Source organism: Coffea arabica, chromosome 1e (assembly GCF_036785885.1).
Source record: "Coffea arabica cultivar ET-39 chromosome 1e, Coffea Arabica ET-39 HiFi, whole genome shotgun sequence".
Classification (NCBI taxonomy): domain Eukaryota; kingdom Viridiplantae; phylum Streptophyta; class Magnoliopsida; order Gentianales; family Rubiaceae; genus Coffea; species Coffea arabica.
In genome coordinates, this window is record NC_092311.1 from 51,653,073 (window position 1) to 51,672,688 (window position 19,616).

The 19,616-nt window shown below is 39.2% G+C and overlaps 2 protein-coding genes across 11 annotated transcripts; one reads left to right on the forward strand and one right to left on the reverse strand.

Annotated features, from left to right (window-relative positions):
* Window positions 1-508: 508 nt before the first annotated feature.
* On the forward strand, window positions 509-15,321 carry LOC113713819 (chromatin modification-related protein EAF1 B). Of its 10 annotated transcripts, none has more exons than XM_027237618.2 (24): window positions 509-622; window positions 778-881; window positions 2,509-2,714; window positions 2,825-2,879; window positions 2,962-3,059; window positions 3,141-4,638; window positions 4,756-4,875; window positions 5,039-5,194; window positions 6,427-6,618; window positions 6,930-7,010; window positions 8,156-8,213; window positions 8,288-8,820; window positions 8,936-8,989; window positions 9,219-9,276; window positions 9,355-9,542; window positions 9,649-9,702; window positions 9,807-9,887; window positions 10,039-10,173; window positions 10,334-10,450; window positions 11,166-11,269; window positions 11,400-11,615; window positions 11,690-12,068; window positions 12,761-14,534; window positions 14,841-15,321. In XM_027237618.2, the coding sequence occupies exons 3-23, from the start codon at window positions 2,569-2,571 to the stop codon at window positions 14,450-14,452; spliced, it is 6,015 nt and encodes a 2,004-aa protein (XP_027093419.2). In that variant the 5' UTR covers window positions 509-622; window positions 778-881; window positions 2,509-2,568; the 3' UTR covers window positions 14,453-14,534; window positions 14,841-15,321. The 10 variants fall into 10 exon arrangements, with proteins under 10 accessions (XP_027093419.2, XP_027093444.2, XP_027093467.2 ...); XM_027237666.2 differs by having other exon boundaries at window positions 527-881; window positions 9,219-9,267; window positions 12,761-13,574; window positions 13,782-14,534; XM_027237651.2 differs by having other exon boundaries at window positions 527-881; window positions 12,761-13,574; window positions 13,782-14,534; window positions 14,841-15,045.
* A 2,304-nt stretch (window positions 15,322-17,625) lies between these two features.
* On the reverse strand, window positions 17,626-19,150 carry LOC140013264 (uncharacterized). Its single transcript, XM_072062472.1, has one exon. It carries the CDS (start codon window positions 18,976-18,978, stop codon window positions 17,881-17,883), a length of 1,098 nt encoding a protein of 365 aa, XP_071918573.1. The 5' UTR covers window positions 18,979-19,150; the 3' UTR covers window positions 17,626-17,880.
* Between the last annotated feature and the right edge of the window lie 466 nt (window positions 19,151-19,616).

Consider the following 19,616-nt stretch of genomic DNA (forward strand, 5'->3'; position numbering starts at 1 on the left):
TAACCTTAAACTATGGAAAAAAAAGGTAAGATAGTAATCTAAGAAATTGTTTTTGAAAAAAGGGAACTACATGCACTTGTGGGGAATTATATATATATATATATATAATTCTTTTTTACTTCATAGTACAAATTTTCAATTCCTTGGTGTTATACCATCTTTTATTTTTAAATTTTTTATCTCATGTGATTTCGTTTTTTTTTCTAATAAGATGTTTCATATTCCGATCAAAAGTATGTATGGGAATCATTATGTATGGGAATTAATGTTATTTTGTCAAAATTTTGGATGAAAAAATCATCATAATGTTTGACTAGTCAATGCAGGGGGTAAAGTATATATATTTAAAGTTTAGGGGGCAAAGTGTTACAAAGGTCAAGTTCAGGGGGGTAAGTCTAATTAACCCAAAAAAAAACAAGGGTAAGAAAGAAAATGACAGACGTATAAGGATTTGGGCAAAAGGCCCAAATGGACTAAAATAGCTGAAGGCCTCCCTTCCCTACGTCGTCTGCATGTCCAGCCCACTACTCCGCAGAGGACGAATAGTTTACAATCTTAGAGAGAGAAACTATTTACATTTTAGAGAGAGAAACTTAGGCAACGAAGGAGCACGAAGACGAACGTACAATTTTTTTTTAAAAAAAATGTCTGGAAAATCACACACACTCACGCACTGACATATACATGTTTATGTTTGCATAAGCTTCTCTATTTCTGTATCGATATATAATCATATACACACTCTTGGGAATGGAATTTTATTGCTTCCATTTCTAGGGCAAAATTGAGGTACCTACAAAACCCTAGAATCCGGAGGGAGTGTCCAGGAGGATCAATTTTCTACCCTACCTTGCAATTCTCGGGACCTATACACAATCCAGGTATTGTTTATCTATTCTTAGCTTCTGAAAGCCTAGAATTTGGACTCTGTTTGTCTTTCGAGGAAACCCTAGAATGGTTATATGTGTTTCGGAATGAATTTTTAGGGCTTTTTTTGGGGGGGGAATGAATGTGGAATTGTGAATTTGGGAGTTCTGTTGCTGCATTTTGGTTGAATTGTTCATTCTTTTAGCATTTTGAGAGTAATCATTGATGAAGCTTGTAGAATTAGCTGTTGGCTTTTTTTTTTTTTTGGTATGTTAATGTGTATCTATTCTTTTGCTTCAAGCTTAGTAGTTTGGGATATTGACGATCCTTTTAGTTGATCTGTTGAAGTTGCTCTGGGTTGAGATGGGAATGCTTATTGCTGCTAATATGCAGGGTGCTGGTTTATCTCAGCAAAGTGTTGTAGGGTCTGGATATTTGGATACTTAGTCCTGCCATGCACCTATGGATGTTAAGCATTGGTTCAAGGCTGGAAAAAGTTTAGCACGGATACCATTTTGACTCAGATCAATTTTAGTCAATGGATGTAGAATGTAGTTCGTGTTTAACAAAATTCATGACTCCGTATTAGCAAATACTATCAATGCAACCACGCATGTGAACCAATTAAGTAAATCACTTATTGTGACTTCTTCTAATATTCATATTTATCTTCCTTTTGGCACGTTCATCTTTTTCCCTTGTGGCTGAAACTCTGTTAAAGCTTTCACATATTGAGTTCTTGGGTTGGTGCATGCATGTCTCTCCCCCTGCCTTCCGTCTTAGCAGCATGAGAGTGATGTTGTGGTTTTATTCCTTTATATGTCATATTAATGATTCTACTTATTCCTTTTCTTCTGTTTTATTGTTTTTCCTTTTGGAGGGTTAAGTCATTTGACATTCCTGACCTTTGACAGTATCGGGAATTTTTGCCTTAATAGATGTTGATCACTCATCTTTCTATCGATGTGGTTAATGTTCTGGATCATTATTATGCTGGCCATGTAATAACACTAATTGCTTGTTCAAAATGTAGTTTTTACGTCTATTGACATGTAACAAGCACTTTTGTGTCAACTAGACATATGTAATAGCTGAAATACCAAGCTTAAATGAGCGTATTAGCATATAGACTGCACTTGGGGTTTGAACAGTGGGCAGGAATACTTGCTTGTGCTTTTTCTACTCAGAACAGCTATATTAGCTATATTTGTTTTTCTGTTTTCTAACAACTGTTTTCTTTGTAAAAGGGGAAACAAGTTGCTTTTTATATGAATTGAGTTCTTTTAGTTGTTAGAGGAATAGCAGCAATCATCTGAAAGGGTTTTGGAATGGTTTTAGTTTTGTTTTTTGGCCTAGGGAAGTGGGGGATGGAGGGTCTGTCATTACTATCAGGAATTTATTGATGTTTTCATGATTTTTCCTTCGTAGCATGCTAATAACGTTGGTCTAAAATGTTATGCGATTCTAATGTATACGCTTCTGATATTCTTTATGTTAAAAATATTATCCTTTTCATATCATTTTTATGTGCCCTGTTCTTGTCTAAATAACGGTGTTACCTTTGCTGTGTATAACGTCCTACATTCTCTGTTTATGTTCAGTTTATGCACCTCAGATTTCCTTTAATTTTTTTGCTTTTAGGGGGTGTTATTCATGTGTTGAATATATGGAAGAGGGATACCTGTAGCTATTTAGATAGGAATGCATGGATGCAGTTCAGCATCTGCTTTAATAGTCCATGCTGAGGTTGATTCGATGGGAGGCGTTGTTGAAGGCGGAGTTGATGGTGTTGGGACCAAGACTTCTCCGCGACGTGCAGCCATTGAGAAGGTTCAAGCGGATCTCAGGTAACATCAGTGGCTGCTTGCTAATGATGATATATAGGCCTGACCAATAATGATTGTTGCATTTCCACAATTATTGTATCCTTTCATGATCAATTGATTGTTAATAACAGGCAGGAGTATGATGTTCGAGAGGAAAGGAGGAGGGAGTTGGAATTTCTTGAGAAAGTATGGCAACTGGATTTTTCTTTTTTGCTTCTATGAGTTTCCAGTATGGTTATTTTAAATGATTATTGACCATTATATGCAGGGCGGCAATCCTTTAGATTTCAACTGTGGTAAAGCAGCTTCAGTTAGTGTCCAGTCCACTTCTCAGACCGATCAACAGCCTGAACTCTTTGTGACCAGGTATCTTTGCTGGTTGTTTACTGTGTATGAATTGGCCTAACTGTTGTAGTTTAATAGTGATTAATTTGTTGTGGTTTTCAGCGAAGCCAAAGGTAGTTTTGCATTTACTGCTTCGCCTCATGGAGATTCAGTTGAAAGCAGTGGGAGGCCCAGAGCTCATTCCACTTGTGAACCCAATAGTGCTGATAATCTCATGTTATTTGACGGTGAAAATGATTTTATTGAAGGTGATAAGGTCGCTGCACAGCCCAATAGGACTAATGTTGTCTCAACGCAGCATTTGTCCCAGCGAGATGGAAATTCAAATGCAAAAGAATTAGGGGATTCTGCTGCTTTTAGTCTCCCAAGGAAAGCATATAAACGTCGAACTCGGCCAAGCCGTGATGGTGCTCGATCAAGTTCTACTGATGCAGTTCTTGCTCGTGGCTCTCATGGATCTTCTCTGCCTTTACGCCATGGTTTGAGAGAGACCAAAGTATTGGTATCTGATTCAGAAAACCAGAAGGAAGAAAAGGTTTCTCCAAACAGTGATTCAAAGCCTACGAGTTCAAATGGTGTTAAGGTTTGCAAGAGTGCACCCTCTGAAGGTCAGGTGGATATGGAGTTGGACTGTGTAAAGGCAGTAGAATCAGTTACCAACCTGATTAAGGGTGACGCACTGGGTGCTGTTGTCAGTTCTAATGCTTCGGAAAACATTCAGAATGACCAAGTTAATCAACAATCAGTCTTGGATGCTCAAAAATCAGTTTCAAAAGTTGCTTTTGAAGAAACTGGATCTTTCAAGGGAAAAGAAGAGGCAGTTGATATGGGGCTTGAATGTCAGCCTCATGTGCCGGTAATGCAACCTGAGAATCAATCTAGTTCTGGTCAAGTGAATGGATTCAGCAGCATCAAGGGAGATGACAAAAGAAATGATGATCACAACAACAGTGCTTCATTGGGTACAAAAGTTTTAGATTCAGAGTCATCTTGCACCCAAACTAGCCTTAGTTTAGATGGGAATAATGATACTGAAATGTGTACTAATGTAACGATTATTGATTCTAATGGCATTGTTAAAGAGCAAACATCTGTGGTGGAAGGGAAACCAATAATAGACGGTGGTCAACTGGTAGAAGAAAAGACAGAGATTAAAGCAGATGATAGTTTTACTTTCGTAAATGATGAATGTAATTCTGCTCAGCAATGCCACAAGGAGAATGGATATATAGAGAAAGCACAGGAAGAAATAACTGAAGGTATATCTGATTTACAAAATGAGGAGAAAAATCGAAGTGGAAATGAAGTTAGGGATCATATAGTTGAGAGCACAGAAGCAGATAGCTGTAATGGTTTGGGTTCAGGAACAGAGAAGAGAATAATTGTTCTGTTGGGTGTTAACTCAGATCCCAAGAATGAAAATGGTTGCTCTGTAATACCTCAGGGTTCTGCTGATTCCCCCATACCAAAAGTACCTGAGGCTGCTTCACCAGCTAGGGTTTCAATTGCTGCTTCAGAGGGACATACATCTTCTGATGTCAATTTTGCGGCAACCAAGGCTGATGAAGACTCAATCTTGGAAGAGGCTAGGATTATAGAGGTTATTTTGGTTATTTATACTCTTACTTATGCCAGCATTGTGTTCAGCTGCAATAATACTCTTGTACTTCTGACTGCATTACTTGGCCATAAAAAGCTAACAAAATCTTGTAAACAGGCTAAGCGTAAAAGGATTTCTGAGTTATCTATGACAAACTTGCCAATGGAGAATCGTAGAAAAACTCAGTGGGATTTTGTATTGGAGGAAATGTCATGGTTGGCCAATGATTTTGCTCAGGTTTGATTTGCTTTTATTGTTGCCTTTCTTCCCCCCAGCACCATGTTCTTTAGGAGAATAATATAGAATATGCATGGGAGTCAGTTTCCTTGTGTACTTAATTGCCCTGTCATTTTCAGCTGGTGGATCAATATGTATTGACATATATACTTTTTCAATATAGGAGCGCATTTGGAAGAAAGCTGCTGCTGCGCAATTATGTCACCAAGTTGCGTATATGTCCCGGTTAAGATTTCATGAACAGAATAATAGTTGGGAGCTTAAGAAAGTAGCCCACATCTTAGCAAGAGCTGTCACAGAGTTCTGGCAATCTGTACAGGTAGATCAGATTTTCTTTTTGATGTTTGGGGGTTGGGCATTGTCTGGAAGTAATCGCTGTGGTAGAAATAAGATTTTGGAGATGAGTTGACTATAAACAGTATCAGAGATTTTGGGCTTATCTAAATACCTTGTTAGTAATTATCTGATTGAGCTTTTCAGATATACTTTAACTTTTAATGTTGGTTAAATTATGTGTGGCATATTTTTGATGCATGTTTATTTCATCAATTAATGAGTTTGTGGCTATGATCCCTGCCTTTCTCTTATTTTCTTACTAAACCACTGTGATTATATTGTGGTCTTCCTGTTTAGCGATTTAGTTATTCATTAGCTTTTCAATAGTCTTTATCTGGATTGTGATTTGTGACTTAGTTGAGGACTAGGTTGTGAACATTTTTAAGTGTACTAGTAGTCAGATAAGGTGCACAGTGTATTCATGGTGCTTATGTAGTAGCTTTTATTTTATCGTCCAGAGCAGTAGCTCTCTGAGAGTTTGATTGTTTTACTCTTCATCTTCTGAAAAGAAAGGAAAAGAAAAGCTACCCAAGGAATAGGAGTAGATTGCTGGGGAAATGTTGATTAGAGACAGGCTCACAGGGCTCATACTTATACTACTTTCTTGACTCTCACTAGATTAATTCTGGTGTTACCGGATTCATGTTTGTTAATATTTCTCATTGGAAGGAAGTTGGCTGACTCAGACTTGCATGTAAATTTTGGGTCTATTATTTGGTTTAGATATCCAAACATGTTTCCTGCTCAATCATTTTCCTTTACCTCGTTTATGCACAAATGAACTTGGCCAATAGAGGTATTACTATCAGTTGGAATACTATGTTGGAGAGTTCCTCTATCTCATAATTTTATTTAAGTGGATAGAGCAAGTTAAGGAATGAGAGGTAAAAGATAAAATTGTAACAATACTTTAGGCAATTTGCTGTTACTTTGCAATTTCAAATAAACTAAGGGCATTGGAAAGGCTATACATTCTTATGTGGCTATGTTGATAAAAACTGACATCTGTTGTGTTGACGTCGAAGGTGTCTGCAATTTTTTGTCTAAATAGATGCATGTTGGGGTGCTTGAGTGTATTGACATGCCCAGTATCAGTATACCTCCTTTACTGGTTAACCAAATTCCTCTTTCTTTCCTGGATCATAAATGCGATGAAACAGGAAAATCTGGATTTTCTTGAGTGCTTATTTTGCTTTGTGTGTGGTGGTGGTTCAGGAGGAAAAGAAAGTGCAGGAGCTGCAATGTTCAAGAAAAGATTGTTCACTTGCTCTACAGGAATATGCAGTGAGATTTCTGAAATATACCAGTTCTGATGTTCCTCATAGTCAAGCTGAAGCTCCCATGACTCCAGATAGGATTTCGGATGTAGGAATCACAGACATTTCGTGGGAGGACCATTTGACAGAAGTAAGGAATGACAATTTAACTTGAATAATCTGTATTCTGTTTCTTGTTAATTTTTGGATTTTACTGTCTTTATAAACTTACGTTTGTGCTGAATGGAATATATTCATATTTTCGTGATTGGCATCATGATGTAGTTGCATAGCATCTAAGATGTTGTGAACTGACCTATCTAGCGATGAGGTTACTTTGAAATGAATAGGCCATGTTGCCTTCTTTTTGGTAGTAAGCATGAAATATATTATCATTTTTTTGCTTTTAGTTGTGGATTTGCTGCCACGTTTGAATTTTTACGGCTTTGCTCTCCACTGCAGGAGAATTTATTCTATACAGTTCTACCTGGGGCTACAGAAACATATATAAGATCCATTGCATCCCATGTAGTAAAATATGAGGTAAACCTTGTTCTCACGGTATAATACTCAATGATTGACTAGCTTATTCTATTTGGCTTCGTTAAAGTGTTGACTTTTAAGGTGAACTGCTTCTCTTGTCATGCTTCAACTTTAGTGAGCTTTTGTATCTCCATCTAGTTTTCATAGTTTCATTTTTTGAGTGTATGTAATTTTTAGAATATAGTAATCTTGATGTTGTCACCTCTGTTATATTTGATCTGTTGACTTATTAGTAGTTAATAATTTGGAACTGAAAAAGATCTCAAATAGGGATGGCAAAAGGGTGGGATTGGCCCCGCCCCCAACTTCAAACAACTCACCCCACACCTTCCCCCACCTCGTCTTCATTTGCACACATTGGGCTAAAATTTTGATGAGTAGAAATTAGTGATGTCTTTGATGGTTGGGGGGAACAATCATCACCCTGACTAATCAGCGGAATGTGACTTTTGGGCCATAAGCCCCTTTGGGAGAACATCACTTACTTCTTTTGGGAGATTCGTCATGTTAGCAGCTACATGTGGTGATTGTAGGAAATGAATTCTGAGTAATTAACAAGTGTTTTGGTTCCTTAAAGATTTCTTGATTAATAATACAAGCTTCTGTGGTTGGATAGATGATATGGATCTTCTTGCTATTTGTTCTGGAATCTCTGATTTTAGGGTTAGAATATAATAATGTATTTGAAAGGTAAGGGAGACGAGAGATCATATTTTCTTGATGTGATTGTGTTAAGAGTTTGTCTGTCCTTTGAACAATTTAGTGAGGTTGTGAGTAGCAGCAGAATGAGGGAGTGATTGGGATGGGGATGGAAGAGGTGCTGATGGTGGAAAGGGGGGATGGTGGTGGTAGTAATTGGAGAAACGGGGGCTAGACAGTCCTTTTTTATTTTTGGGGGAAGAAAATTATGTCAAGTTGTAATATTCAGAGCAGTAAAATTTGACTGGGCAGACCTGGAAAATATGTTAAATTGAAAGAAAAGATGATAGATTTTTCTAAAGCCAGAGATAGAAGTAGAGGGAAAGTCAGATATTTTCCTTTTCTATCATAGTCCACTAATTATATATCAATTAACAGAATGCATGACATTCTTTAGTTTAATTTTCAGTAAGTGACAGGCTGACTGTATTGCCTACAATTTGCAGAAAACTGGCAGTAGCATACAAGAAGAAGTGGAGACATCAGCATATGATGCCATGGCAGGTACAATGAGGATGCCTCAAATTTCCTGCTTGCCTTCTGATGGATCACAATTTTTTTACAAGGTTTGTTTCCAGATGCAGACTTTGGATCTCAGGATAATGCATATGAAGAGGATGAAGGAGAAACAAGCACATATGATACATCAGCAGCCTTTGAAGGTAGCAAAGCATTAAGATTTGCTCAGAAGAAGTGGAAAAGCTCGAACAAGGCATACAATTCAAGAGCATTTGAAGTTGTAGCAGATTCACCATTTATGCAGTGCATGGAAAATAAAGCTGTGAATCAACAACCCGTGCTAATGGGAAAACGTCCTGCTGGCAGCCTTAATGTGTCATTCCCGACAAAACGTGTGCGGACTAATAACAGGCAGAGAGTTTTGAGTCCCTTTAGTGCTGGAACATCAGGATGTGTTCAGATGACAACTAAGACGGATGGATCAAGTGGTGATACCAACTCATTCCAGGATGATCAGAGTACTCTGCATGGTGGATCCCATTTGCAGAATAATATGGAGGTTGAGTCAGTGGGGGACTTTGAAAAGCAATTACCATTTGACTCCACAGAAATATCCACTAAAAATAAAAAGAAGAAGAAACCAAAGCATCTGGTAACATATTTACATTTTGTAGTGATAAAAATTAGACTGAATTTCTAGTTGGACAGATGCCTGACTTTTGTTTTAGCATTCATTATGCATTCTTAAATTAGCCCTACTCTTCCAGGGATCTGCATATGAACATAGATGGCCTCTTGACTCCAATTTTCAGAATGAGCAGGTAATTTCCTTCGGTGAATTTCTAGTCTCCCTAATGCTTTAGCTGTTGCACCAGAAATTCTCTGATGCACATTTTACCTAATGTCCATCAAAGTTAAAAACATGCTGTACAAATGTAGTTCTGCATGTTTGCTTATCAAACTTGATTAATGATGGTCATTCCTGAAGAAGTCATCAGCTAATCTAGTTTGTGCAATTCATGGTTTTTGATATATCCTGTACTATTTCAGAGAGAGCATTCCAAGAAGAGATCAGAGAGTCTTCAGCTTGAATCAAATGGTAGCAGTGGTAAATCTTGCTTTTAATCTTTTTGCTTCAGATTTAATCTTTTTTTTGGGGGGCTTCATGTTGCTGTCTTTTTGGAAGGTTTGTTTGGACAACACATAGTGAAGAAACCAAAGATGATGAGGCCATCACTTGATAATTCTTTTGACAGTGGTGCCCCAATTGGTGGGTCTGCTCCTTCTCCAGTTGCCTCTCAAATCAGTAACCAAAATAAGTTGATGAAGATGTTTAGTAACCGGGATCGGGGTAGGAAAAACAAATGTTTGAAGGTCTGTATATCACTTAGTCTACATTGTGCTTTAAGCTTGTTATCTTGTGCTAGTTCTGGTTGAGGACAGCTATAAAGTGAATTTGTGAATTTTATGTATCATACAGACGCCTGCTAGCCAGTCTGGGTCTGGAAGTCAGTGGAGTCTATTTGAAGAACAGGTATTTCTAGATGGGCTCATGCTACACCTATATTTATTGCTTTTACTTATTAGTACTGCTTATAGGTCAATGACACGATAACAACACTATTAATTTGTTTTTAGGCCCTTGTTGTCCTCGTACATGATTTGGGTCCTAATTGGGAGCTTGTAAGTGATGCCATAAACAGTACTTTGCAATTTAAGGTATGTACTTTCTGTTTATTCATCTTGCTCGATGGAAGTCTTTAAAAAGTTACAAGCTGTTGGATGTTTAAAAACATCTCACGTTTCGATTACTTTCTTGGTTCTTCTCTTGTTGCTGTAAATTGATACTTTTTCCCTTAAATAAACACAGTGCATATTCCGCAATCCTAAAGAATGCAAGGAGCGTCATAAGATGTTAATGGACAGGACTGGGGATGGGGCTGACAGCGCAGAGGATTCAGGGTCTTCTCAACCTTATAATTCCACACTGCCTGGCATTCCTAAAGTAAAGGGCAATTATTTGCTTATTTTATTTTATTTTTTTTGAAGAAGTTGTTCTTTCTACACTCTAAGACTGTTTATTGATTGTATGTGGTACATTCTACCAACTTATCAATTGGGTTACTGCAGAATTTTGTTGACCATTGTAATCTCATTTCATTCAGGGAAGTGCCAGACAATTATTTCAGCGTTTGCAGGGGCCAATGGAAGAGGATACCCTCAGATGTCATTTTGAAAAGATCATAATGATTGGGCAGAAGCTCCATTCTCGGAGGAAGCAGGTATACTTTACTTCATGCAGGCTTTGAACTGATTGTTTCTTTGTATCCTGGATTTCTGGTTACTGAATATGATTAATTATGGCTCACTAGACCACCTCTTTATGCATTTTGCTCTGTTTTGACTTCCAGTGGCTTCCTCAGATGGATTACACTATGGTCTTGGTTTTTGTTTTTGTTTTTATTTTTCAGAGAATTTTCATATAAAGGTCTTTTTCCCATCTAATTGACTGAAAAACATTTTCAAGTTCCTCAGCTACAAATCATCAGTTTCTTCAATTCTTGTTGCCATATTTTTTTAGTTTGTAAGCCAAATTTTGTTTTATCAATGTTTTCTGATCCAGTCATTTGCTCCATGAATCTTGGAGCATTTATGTTGTGATTCTATATAATTATTGCAGGGTGGATTAGTGATGTATTAAAGTCCTTTCTGCATGCTTGCATATCCATACGATGTTCTGGTTTTCTTCCAGATAATTTTTGTGGTAGAGGTCTTTTACTTGCTTTGTTGCAATTTATTTTGATATTCTGAAACCAGAGGATGGAAAGTTTTACTTCATAAGCATAGTATTGTACTGTGTTTATTGATATTATGAAGAATCTCTGCAATACATAAATTTCTGTAATCTCTGTTTGCTTTACTCTGTTTGATTCCATTATTTCTGTGATATATTCTTTAACTTGGTTTTTTTACCTTTACTTGATCTTCAATTGAAAGAATGATATCCAGGATCCGAAGCAACTGCAGCCACCTCACGGCTCTCATATACTTGCTCTTTCCCAGTTTTGTCCAAATTATCCGAGTGGAGAATCTATTCCCACGTAAGAATTTTATTTTAATTTGTAAAATTTCCTTTGGTTTATTAACCGTTTGGCGCCAATACTTCTATATTTACCCCTTGAATTCTTCTGTTTTGTTACTGTTCCTGCAACTCCTGTTTTTGTGGTGAAGACCTCTCGATCTTTGTGATGCAACAACACCAAACTCTGATATTCTTCCTCTTGGGTACCAAGGCCCGCACACCACCGGATTAGCTATGGCAAATCAGGGCTCCATGGCCCCAATGCTTAACACTTGTGCTGCTAATTCATCGGTGCCAGGGTCCTCCAATATGATTATTGGCAATAACTTTTCGTCCTCGCCAGGTCCAATCAATGCTTCTGTTAGGTATCATCCTGTCTTTTGCTTGAATGGTCTTTTCCCACTATGGTTATCCTATATAACTGGGTGCTCAATGGTAGGGATGCAAGATATGCTGTTCCTAGGTCAGCATCTTTGTCAGCTGAGGAACAGCAGAGAATGCAACAGTATAATCAGATGTTTTCTGGTAGAAACATTCCGCAGCCAAATTTGTCATCTCCCGGAGCTCTTCCTGGAAATGATCGTGGAGTTCGCATGCTACCTGGTGGCAATGCTGTAGGCATTAATGCTGGTATTAACCGAGGCATGCCAATTGCGAGGCCTGGATTTCAAGGAATTGCATCATCATCTATGCTTAACTCTGGTAATATGATCTCCTCTGGCATGGTGGCGATGCCCTGTCCCGTTAACATGCACACTGGAGTTGGTTCTGCGCAAGGGAGCTCAACAAGACCTCGCGATGCTGTACATATGATGAGGGTGAGTCATCTAAGGATTTTTCTATTTCTGCTCAGTGATCTCCTTGTCTTGGAATTTTTGGTTTGTTGGTAGTCATAATTGGGCACTGAAAATTTTGTTCTAAGAATTGTTGCAATGAATCTGCTGAACCTTTTGACGGGGTCTGTCTTTTAGCATCTCATGATTATGTAGTTCTCTTGTGACCTTTTCCATTTAAGTTGCTGTCTGAACTTCTATATGATGAAAACCCTTTGAACAGTTTTTAGAGATTTCTTAAGAGTTTTTGAAAAGCTAAAGCAGAAAGAGATCAGGTCAGTTATGAGGTTCTCTTGGTCACCACAGAGTATCTATAGGACTAGATGCTATGCATTGCGTTGTAGTCATCACAGAGATGATGCCTTTGGAAGTTGTGATTATGTATTAGGTGGAAGAAGGAAAATCTAGGGAAACAGACTTGTTTACAATGTTTTTCTAAAAGTCTGGTTCAAAGTGAAATGCTCTGACAGGGAGGATATGTAGTGGCTTCCCAAGGTTGAAAATTCTGATGTTTCGGCCATTTGTCTTTGATGGTTGGTTGAAGTGAGCTTTTACTTGTTCCGGATGGCACAACGTGGTCAATCTACTATGTGGTTTTAGAATGCTTTTGGACATAGTAGCTCATGCATCTTGAATTTCTGTTCAAGTCAGATAATGCGTGGTTCTTTGCTTTATAGCCTAACCAGAATCAGGACTCTCAACGGCAAATGATGGGGCCCGAGTTTCAGATGCAAGTGTCACAAGGAAATAACCAGGGAATTCCAACGTTTGGTGCATTGAGTCCCTCTTTTCCAAACCAGACAGCCTCTCCACCTGTCTCATCGTACACAGTCCATCATCAGCAGCCACATGGGATGTCTCCTCAACAGCCACATGTTATTAATCCTCATCATCCCCATCTTCCAGGAACCAATCATGCCAGCAGTCCGCAGCAACAAGCCTATGCTATGCGCTTGGCTAAAGAAAGACATCTACAGCAGCAGCGTATTATGCAACAGCAGCAGCAACAGTTTGCATCATCTAACTCTATGATGCCTCATGTACAGCCACAGACCCAACTTCCCATCTCATCTCCACCACCAAATAATTCCCAAATTCAATCACAGACACCTTCTCCACCAGTATCACTCTCTCCCGTGACACCAGCCTCTCCCATGACGTCCTTGCCACAGCACCAGCAGAAGCATCAGCTGCTGCCTCATGCTTCAGCCCGAAATGCTCAAGCTGCAGGCAGTGGTCATACAAATCAGGTCAGCAAGCAAAGGCAGCGCCAGCCGCAGCAGCAACAGTTTCAGCAAACTGGCAGGCATCATCCTCAGCAGCGACAACAAACTCAGTCTCAACAGCAAGCCAAAGTTTCAAAAGGAGGGAGAGGGAACATGATGATGCATCAGAATATTGCGATTGAGCCACCACTACTAAATGGCATTTCTACAAATCCTGCAAACCAATCTGTTGAGAAAGGGGAACAGGCGATGCATTTATCACAAGGTCAGGCACTATATTCTGCGTCTGCAATAAACCCTGTTCAATCAAGCAAACCGTTAAATCTTTCCTCAAACCAGTCCCACCCTCAACAAAAGTTGTATCCTGGCCAATCATCTACTCTGGCAAAGCATCTCCAGCAGATACCATGTCATTCTGATACTATTAATCAAGGTCATGTTTCCCCTGTTGCTTCTGGTCCTTTGTCCACAGGTCATCAGTCAGTTCCACCACATGTCATGTCTTCTTCCAATCACCAACGATCACAGGTACAGACAAATCAAAAGTTGGTGAATCAGAATCAACCATCTGCTCAGAGAGTATTGCAACAGAATCGCCATGTAAATTCTGACCCGTCAACTAAGCTGCAGGGAAGGGAAGCCCAACCCGACCAGCTCTCTACAGCCAACTCATCTCATATGGGTGTTGCCGCAAAAATGCCCCTGACATCCACTGATGCAGCTAATATAACTCAGGTTTTCTCTCCTCCCAGTACTCCTCAGTGGAGAGCTTCAGAGCCACTGTATGATACTGGTACATCAAGTCCAGCAATAAATTTGGGTTCCATTGGGACCCCACCAACGAATTCTGCTGGTAATGAGCCTTCATCTCAAGTTGGGCAACCAGGATTAGGCCTGAGGCAATCTTCCGGTAACATGCCTCTGATCGGACAGGATGTTAGTTCACAGTGGCAGCAGCAGGGATCACAGCTGCAAGAACCTGCCTCACCTATATCCAAGCAACAGCAACATCAACATCAACATCAACATCAACTGCAATCCCAACAGCAGCTGCCACACCTGCATCACTCTCAGCAACAGACACAGCTTGTGGGGAATAGCAATAGCTTATATGTTAGACCCACCGACTCCAGACTGGAATGAATCAAATTGTGGTAAGCAATTTTCGTGGTGGGCTGGTCCTGTCCATGTTGGGTCGGCATGCCCCAAACAATTTAGTGTACAGGTAATTTGTGTTTCCTTTTCCTTCAAGTACCTGCAGTGGTTAATTGATTAGCATGTAGTGTGAATCTCTACATTTGATGATCCTATTGACTATCCTCTCCATAACCTCAGATTTAAATAACTGAAAATTACGTGAGAAACTTGAACCTAATTGTCCTTGTGGGAGTTTGGTACTCGATATGCTTCTTCATGAGATGTCGCTTTATGGTTTTAGCTTTTAGGTGTAGGACTCTTGATGGGCATCAAAGTCAAGTTTGACTTTTTCATGGGCTGCAAATGACTAATTATTGCTTGTTTTTATGTTCAGGTGAAGCTCAAGGTTCTGTACGGCATCACAAGATGACATGCGTTGGAGACTATTATTTTGATGTCTGAAGGGTACTGGCAGGGGCTAATTTTGGGTGTTTTGTATATTACTATTTACCCAAAGAGCATTGGGAACATAGAAACAGAGAGGTATATGTACAGGGATCTCATCTCTCCTTTTGGTGCCTTCTTTTTTTGTCCATTTCTTTTTCCCCTTTAATTGGTTCCCCTGCTCAAGATTGGAGGGGCTTATTTGTTTCTGCCCCCATAGGTCAGCCCTTGTATTGTTGCCCTTTCGTATTAGGGGGTAGGTATCATTGTTATGGCCAAAGGCTGTGGGAAATTTTGTGAATACTGGTCCTTCATATTTTCTTCAAACGGTCATCATGTATCACACTGCCTTAGGAGCCTGTGCTATTCTGTAAATTGTTAGCTTGCATTTAACACAACGAAAAAGATACTTAATGTGATGTTTACCTGTATACTGTCTCGTTTATATCGTTCTGGAGAAATCTAACCTTAGGCAGTAGTTCGTTGACATGTTGGGCCAGATAGCTGATTTGCAGGTTAAAAAAAAAAGACATTTTTGCATCAACTCGTCTGTAAAAGAATTGAAAAACATGGGGGAGCCCCCAGCCTAAAAAAAAAAAAGGAGGACGACAATGTGAGGAATGGAAAATGGAAAGTTGGAACATCCGGCGATGCAGTCCACGGTCGAGAGTTGAAGAAACCTTTTGAATTTGGACCAAATAAGCAGAGTCGGTTGTCGATCAGGGTTTCCATAATTATCAGTGGCAACTGCACCATAATAAATGGTATGCATTGTAGTTGTTAATGGCAATTGCACAATGAAGTACATAACCCTGAACAATAAATATAGACACTCAAATAATAAATATGGACACTAAAATAATAATAATGGCGCAAATTCATACCTTTAAGCGCAATTATAGTAATTGCATGTTGATATAGTAAATTGTCACATTTGCGCGTGATAATTATGGTTATGGTTATAGAGAATCCTAAATCGTGGAAAATCTGACTGATTATAAACCAGTCCCCCATGATTTGCACGTGAAAGACGATTCTCTAATCATCGAAAACCAAAATGCTCTTTTTTTTTTTTGCATCGTTTTCTTATATATTCGTTCTTCCTTCTGCAACTGCGATCAGACGAAGATATGGTGGGCGTTGCGTCTTTTAGTCTCAACAAATTCTACAGGACGTTAGACCCTTTGAAGTACCATGCTCCTTCCACATTGCACGTATTACATCTTATTTACCTGAGTATCCTTTTTAAGGTTTTACCATCGATCCAAAAATGGTCGAAGGCTGGATCTAAAAGATGTAACTTTTTGCAAGTTCGTCCAAACAGCTTGGTCAAGTACAAAGCTTGGTAACTCATTGAGGGAGCTTTGTTACCAATCATGATGATAGTAAGTGTGTTTTAATAGGAGACTATTTGAAATGTTTTACTTAGAAAAATTAGCAGAGAAACTCTTTTCCAGACTTGGGATGTCAAAATTTACTGTCTAATCTCAAGAGTCAAAAGTAACCAGCTTTTATGCTATATGAATTTACAACATAAAAATCCAAAGGGCAAGACAATTAAGTCTGTTAAGACAAGGAGGAATGAGAATATGTAGCAAGCTATCGCGCCACATACTTCTATGCATTCAAGATTGAGTACTGGACAAGCCCCTATTTCACTGCCATTTCTGTGATGATATAATCAACTCAAGTTCTCTTGGCTTCAAGGCCAGTCACTCTTTTAACATTTAAAATCTGTAATTGGTGATTTGTCATCATTTATTATTCATTTTATAACAAGCTTTTGCAAACTGATCTTTACGCAACCGGGAGAATCTGAAAGAGCAGCAACATTGCAACAGGAGATGATCAATATTCTGCAACAAAATGATCCTAACATACCTATGCAATCAGTTCTTGCCCAAAAAATCATAACATGCCAACCTGCGCATGCCTATAAAGAGTGTACAAACCATGATTTTTAAGGCTGATTCCTGCAAATAACAACAAATTACGACGTAGTGCACCAAGTTTACAGATTGCAAGAATTCTTCATGCTTTTATGGACTGCACCAAGTTTAGTTCGGCATGCGTTCTCATTACCTGTACAACCAGACGTGCTAGTGGTGAATATGTCATGTCTGATGGTTCATTATGATGCTATATGCGGCTGCTGGTGATTGTTCAATAGAATGCTTGCAAGACCATCTAGTACACGAGAGAATTGACATACTACAAAGATACAAGGAAGCAACAAACGCCATGGGTACGAGGAAGCAAAGAAAAACACGGGAAGGAGGGAAGCTAATCTTAGCCTTGGTTATACAAGAAATGCAACTGTTGAAAATTAAACCTTATGGAATCACTTTCTGCACCTAGGGAACAGAAACCATAGAAAACCAAACTATCATGCGAAACCTTCCAAAACAATCCCGCAGCTAATTGCAAAAATGCTTGGACAAGTATCCACCTAATCCAATAGAATGGAGATAAAAACCAAAAGAGTAGGCTGTTCTTTTTGAAAACTATGAAATTGTTATTTCTGGGTAATTAAATCCTGGACTCAAACTCAACTGTTTTCAATTCAAAATAAACCTGCACTTGCCCTTACAGCTATAAGCAAAAGCAAAAGCAAAAGCTCATCTGCAAGTGAACTAATCCATTCATCTAAAATAACGTATCATCGTTTTTTAACAGATTATCTGCATTGGAAATGCTTTTTTTTTTTTTCCAAAATTTTCATTTGACGGCAAACATTTTGCAGAGGTATAAAATTGTTTCGATTGGCATTCTCGAACCTACTAAATTACGATTCAGAACTATTACTTCCAATCTAGTCTGTACACAAACTGATAAGATTCTAAGGCACATCATCAGGATGAAAAGAAGGGGAAAAAAAAAACAATACTATTTAATACCACAGAGAATTTAAAAAACAAAAAGAGAAAAAGATAAAAAAAAAAAAATTCAGGTCTAAGGAAGGAAACCCCAGTAGTCAGCACATGAACCCTTCAATTTTCATGAGCCATCTTCACTTTCTTATCAGCTCCAAAAGCCCTCCCAATTGTATCCACAACCTTCCTCTGAGCTTCAAGAATCATATCCATTCTCTTCTTCTCCATCTCCATCCTATATCTCTCAGTCTCTCTCATCATCTCAATCTTCTTATTCTCCATTCTCATAAACCTCTCAGCAAAACCCCTTATTTCTGATGCTAGTTCCCTCCCCACAACCACTTCTTTGTCCTCCTCTTGCTCTTCTTCCAGCCCTTCCTCCTCATCCCTCTCCTCCTCATCTTCCTCATCGCTTTCGTCATTCTGAAAGTACCCTTTCCGCTTCTGATTCATGGGAGTTCTCAGTCCTCTTAAAACTCTCGCACTCTCACCAACACCACCAAAATTCCTATTCATTCCCATTCTATTCACATTTCTATTGCTACTACTACTACCACTCACACCAATTTCGCCTCCTCTAACTATGTTATTTATGCTCTTCAACTTATTTTTCTTAACCTCAAGGCCACCATAATGACCTCCGCCCTCCTCACTATCACTCTCGTCATAATTACCACCACCGCCAACAGAATTCGCGTTCTTTTGATACTTAACAGCGGCAACGGGGCGCGCGGCCGAAATGGGCAAAGGCCCACGCTCCATGCGGTCCATGAGCTCAAAATACTGCCAAGAATTGGGGTAAGGCTTAAGCCGCTCGGCCCGGTATCTTTTTCGGAGTTTTTCAATCTTATGACGGCATTGGGTGGCGGATTTGGAGGGGACATCGTAGCCGCAGCGGGCGGCAACGGTGATGGAAACTTCCTCCCATTGGCTGGCTTTGAGCTGGCCTTTTTTGAGAGAGTACCATTTTTCTTGGTAGGCTTGGATAAGGCAGATGGTTTCCTGGTGGGTCCAGGGGAGAGGTTGGGTTTTCTTGGGGGGTGATGTTGGGGTGTGACTGTTGGAATTGGAATTAGGATTAGGGTTAAATGCGGGGATTAATTCGAGCTTGGGTTTGATATCCGGGGAAGGAAGGTTTGAGGTGGTGATGGCGGTGGCAGTGGGCTGGGTTAGATTTGATGGGGGAAGGAGTAGTGGTGAGGATGGGTTGTCCATGGATTTGCTGTTGATGGAGGGGTGGTTCTGGGGAAGGGGGAAGTGGTTTTGTTGATGGGGTAGGTGGTGGATTGGTGGCGGTGGAGGTGGTTGGTAGTTGGTGAGGGGTGGGATAAGGCTGAGGGAGTCCTTGGTGCGCTGGTGGGCGCGGGCGCAATTGCATCCTGGTGGACCCGGCACGGTGCTCTCCAAGTTCCGGTTCGGGTTCTGGGTCTACCCGAAACCATATGTAATAATATATTATAGGGAAAATTAAGTGTTGAAAAATTTATAAATGGACGTGTTGAAAAATTTATAATTAGACAGCTTTATCACTAAATGACAAAAAATTATTCCCACAACTACGTGTATCTATTGAATAAAAATGTACGTTTCAACAAATAAGATTGTGTACCTTGATGAATATAGATGCATATTCAAATATGTACGCTTGAATCAATACATGTATACATATATATATATATATATTTGAATATGCGCATATAATGTATGTGCATATATAAGAGCTAGTATGTGCAAAAAAATATACATTCATAATTTTACTTAGGGAAATTTGTCAAATTGATCCCTAACATTTTTCAAAAAAATTTTTTTAGTCCATAACATTTAAAATCAGCTAGAATTGTCTCTAACATTTA

Coding starts and splice junctions, on each gene's coding strand:
- LOC113713819 (XM_027237618.2), top strand. CDS start 2,569: ATGCATGGATGCAGTTCAGCATCTGCTTTAATAGTCCATGCTGAGGTT. Junction 4,876..5,038: donor TGGCCAATGATTTTGCTCAG/GTTTGATTTGCT, acceptor TTTTCAATATAG/GAGCGCATTTGGAAGAAAGC. Junction 11,616..11,689: donor CCAATCAATGCTTCTGTTAG/GTATCATCCTGT, acceptor GCTCAATGGTAG/GGATGCAAGATATGCTGTTC.
- LOC140013264 (XM_072062472.1), bottom strand. CDS start 18,978: ATGGACAACCCATCCTCACCACTACTCCTTCCCCCATCAAATCTAACC.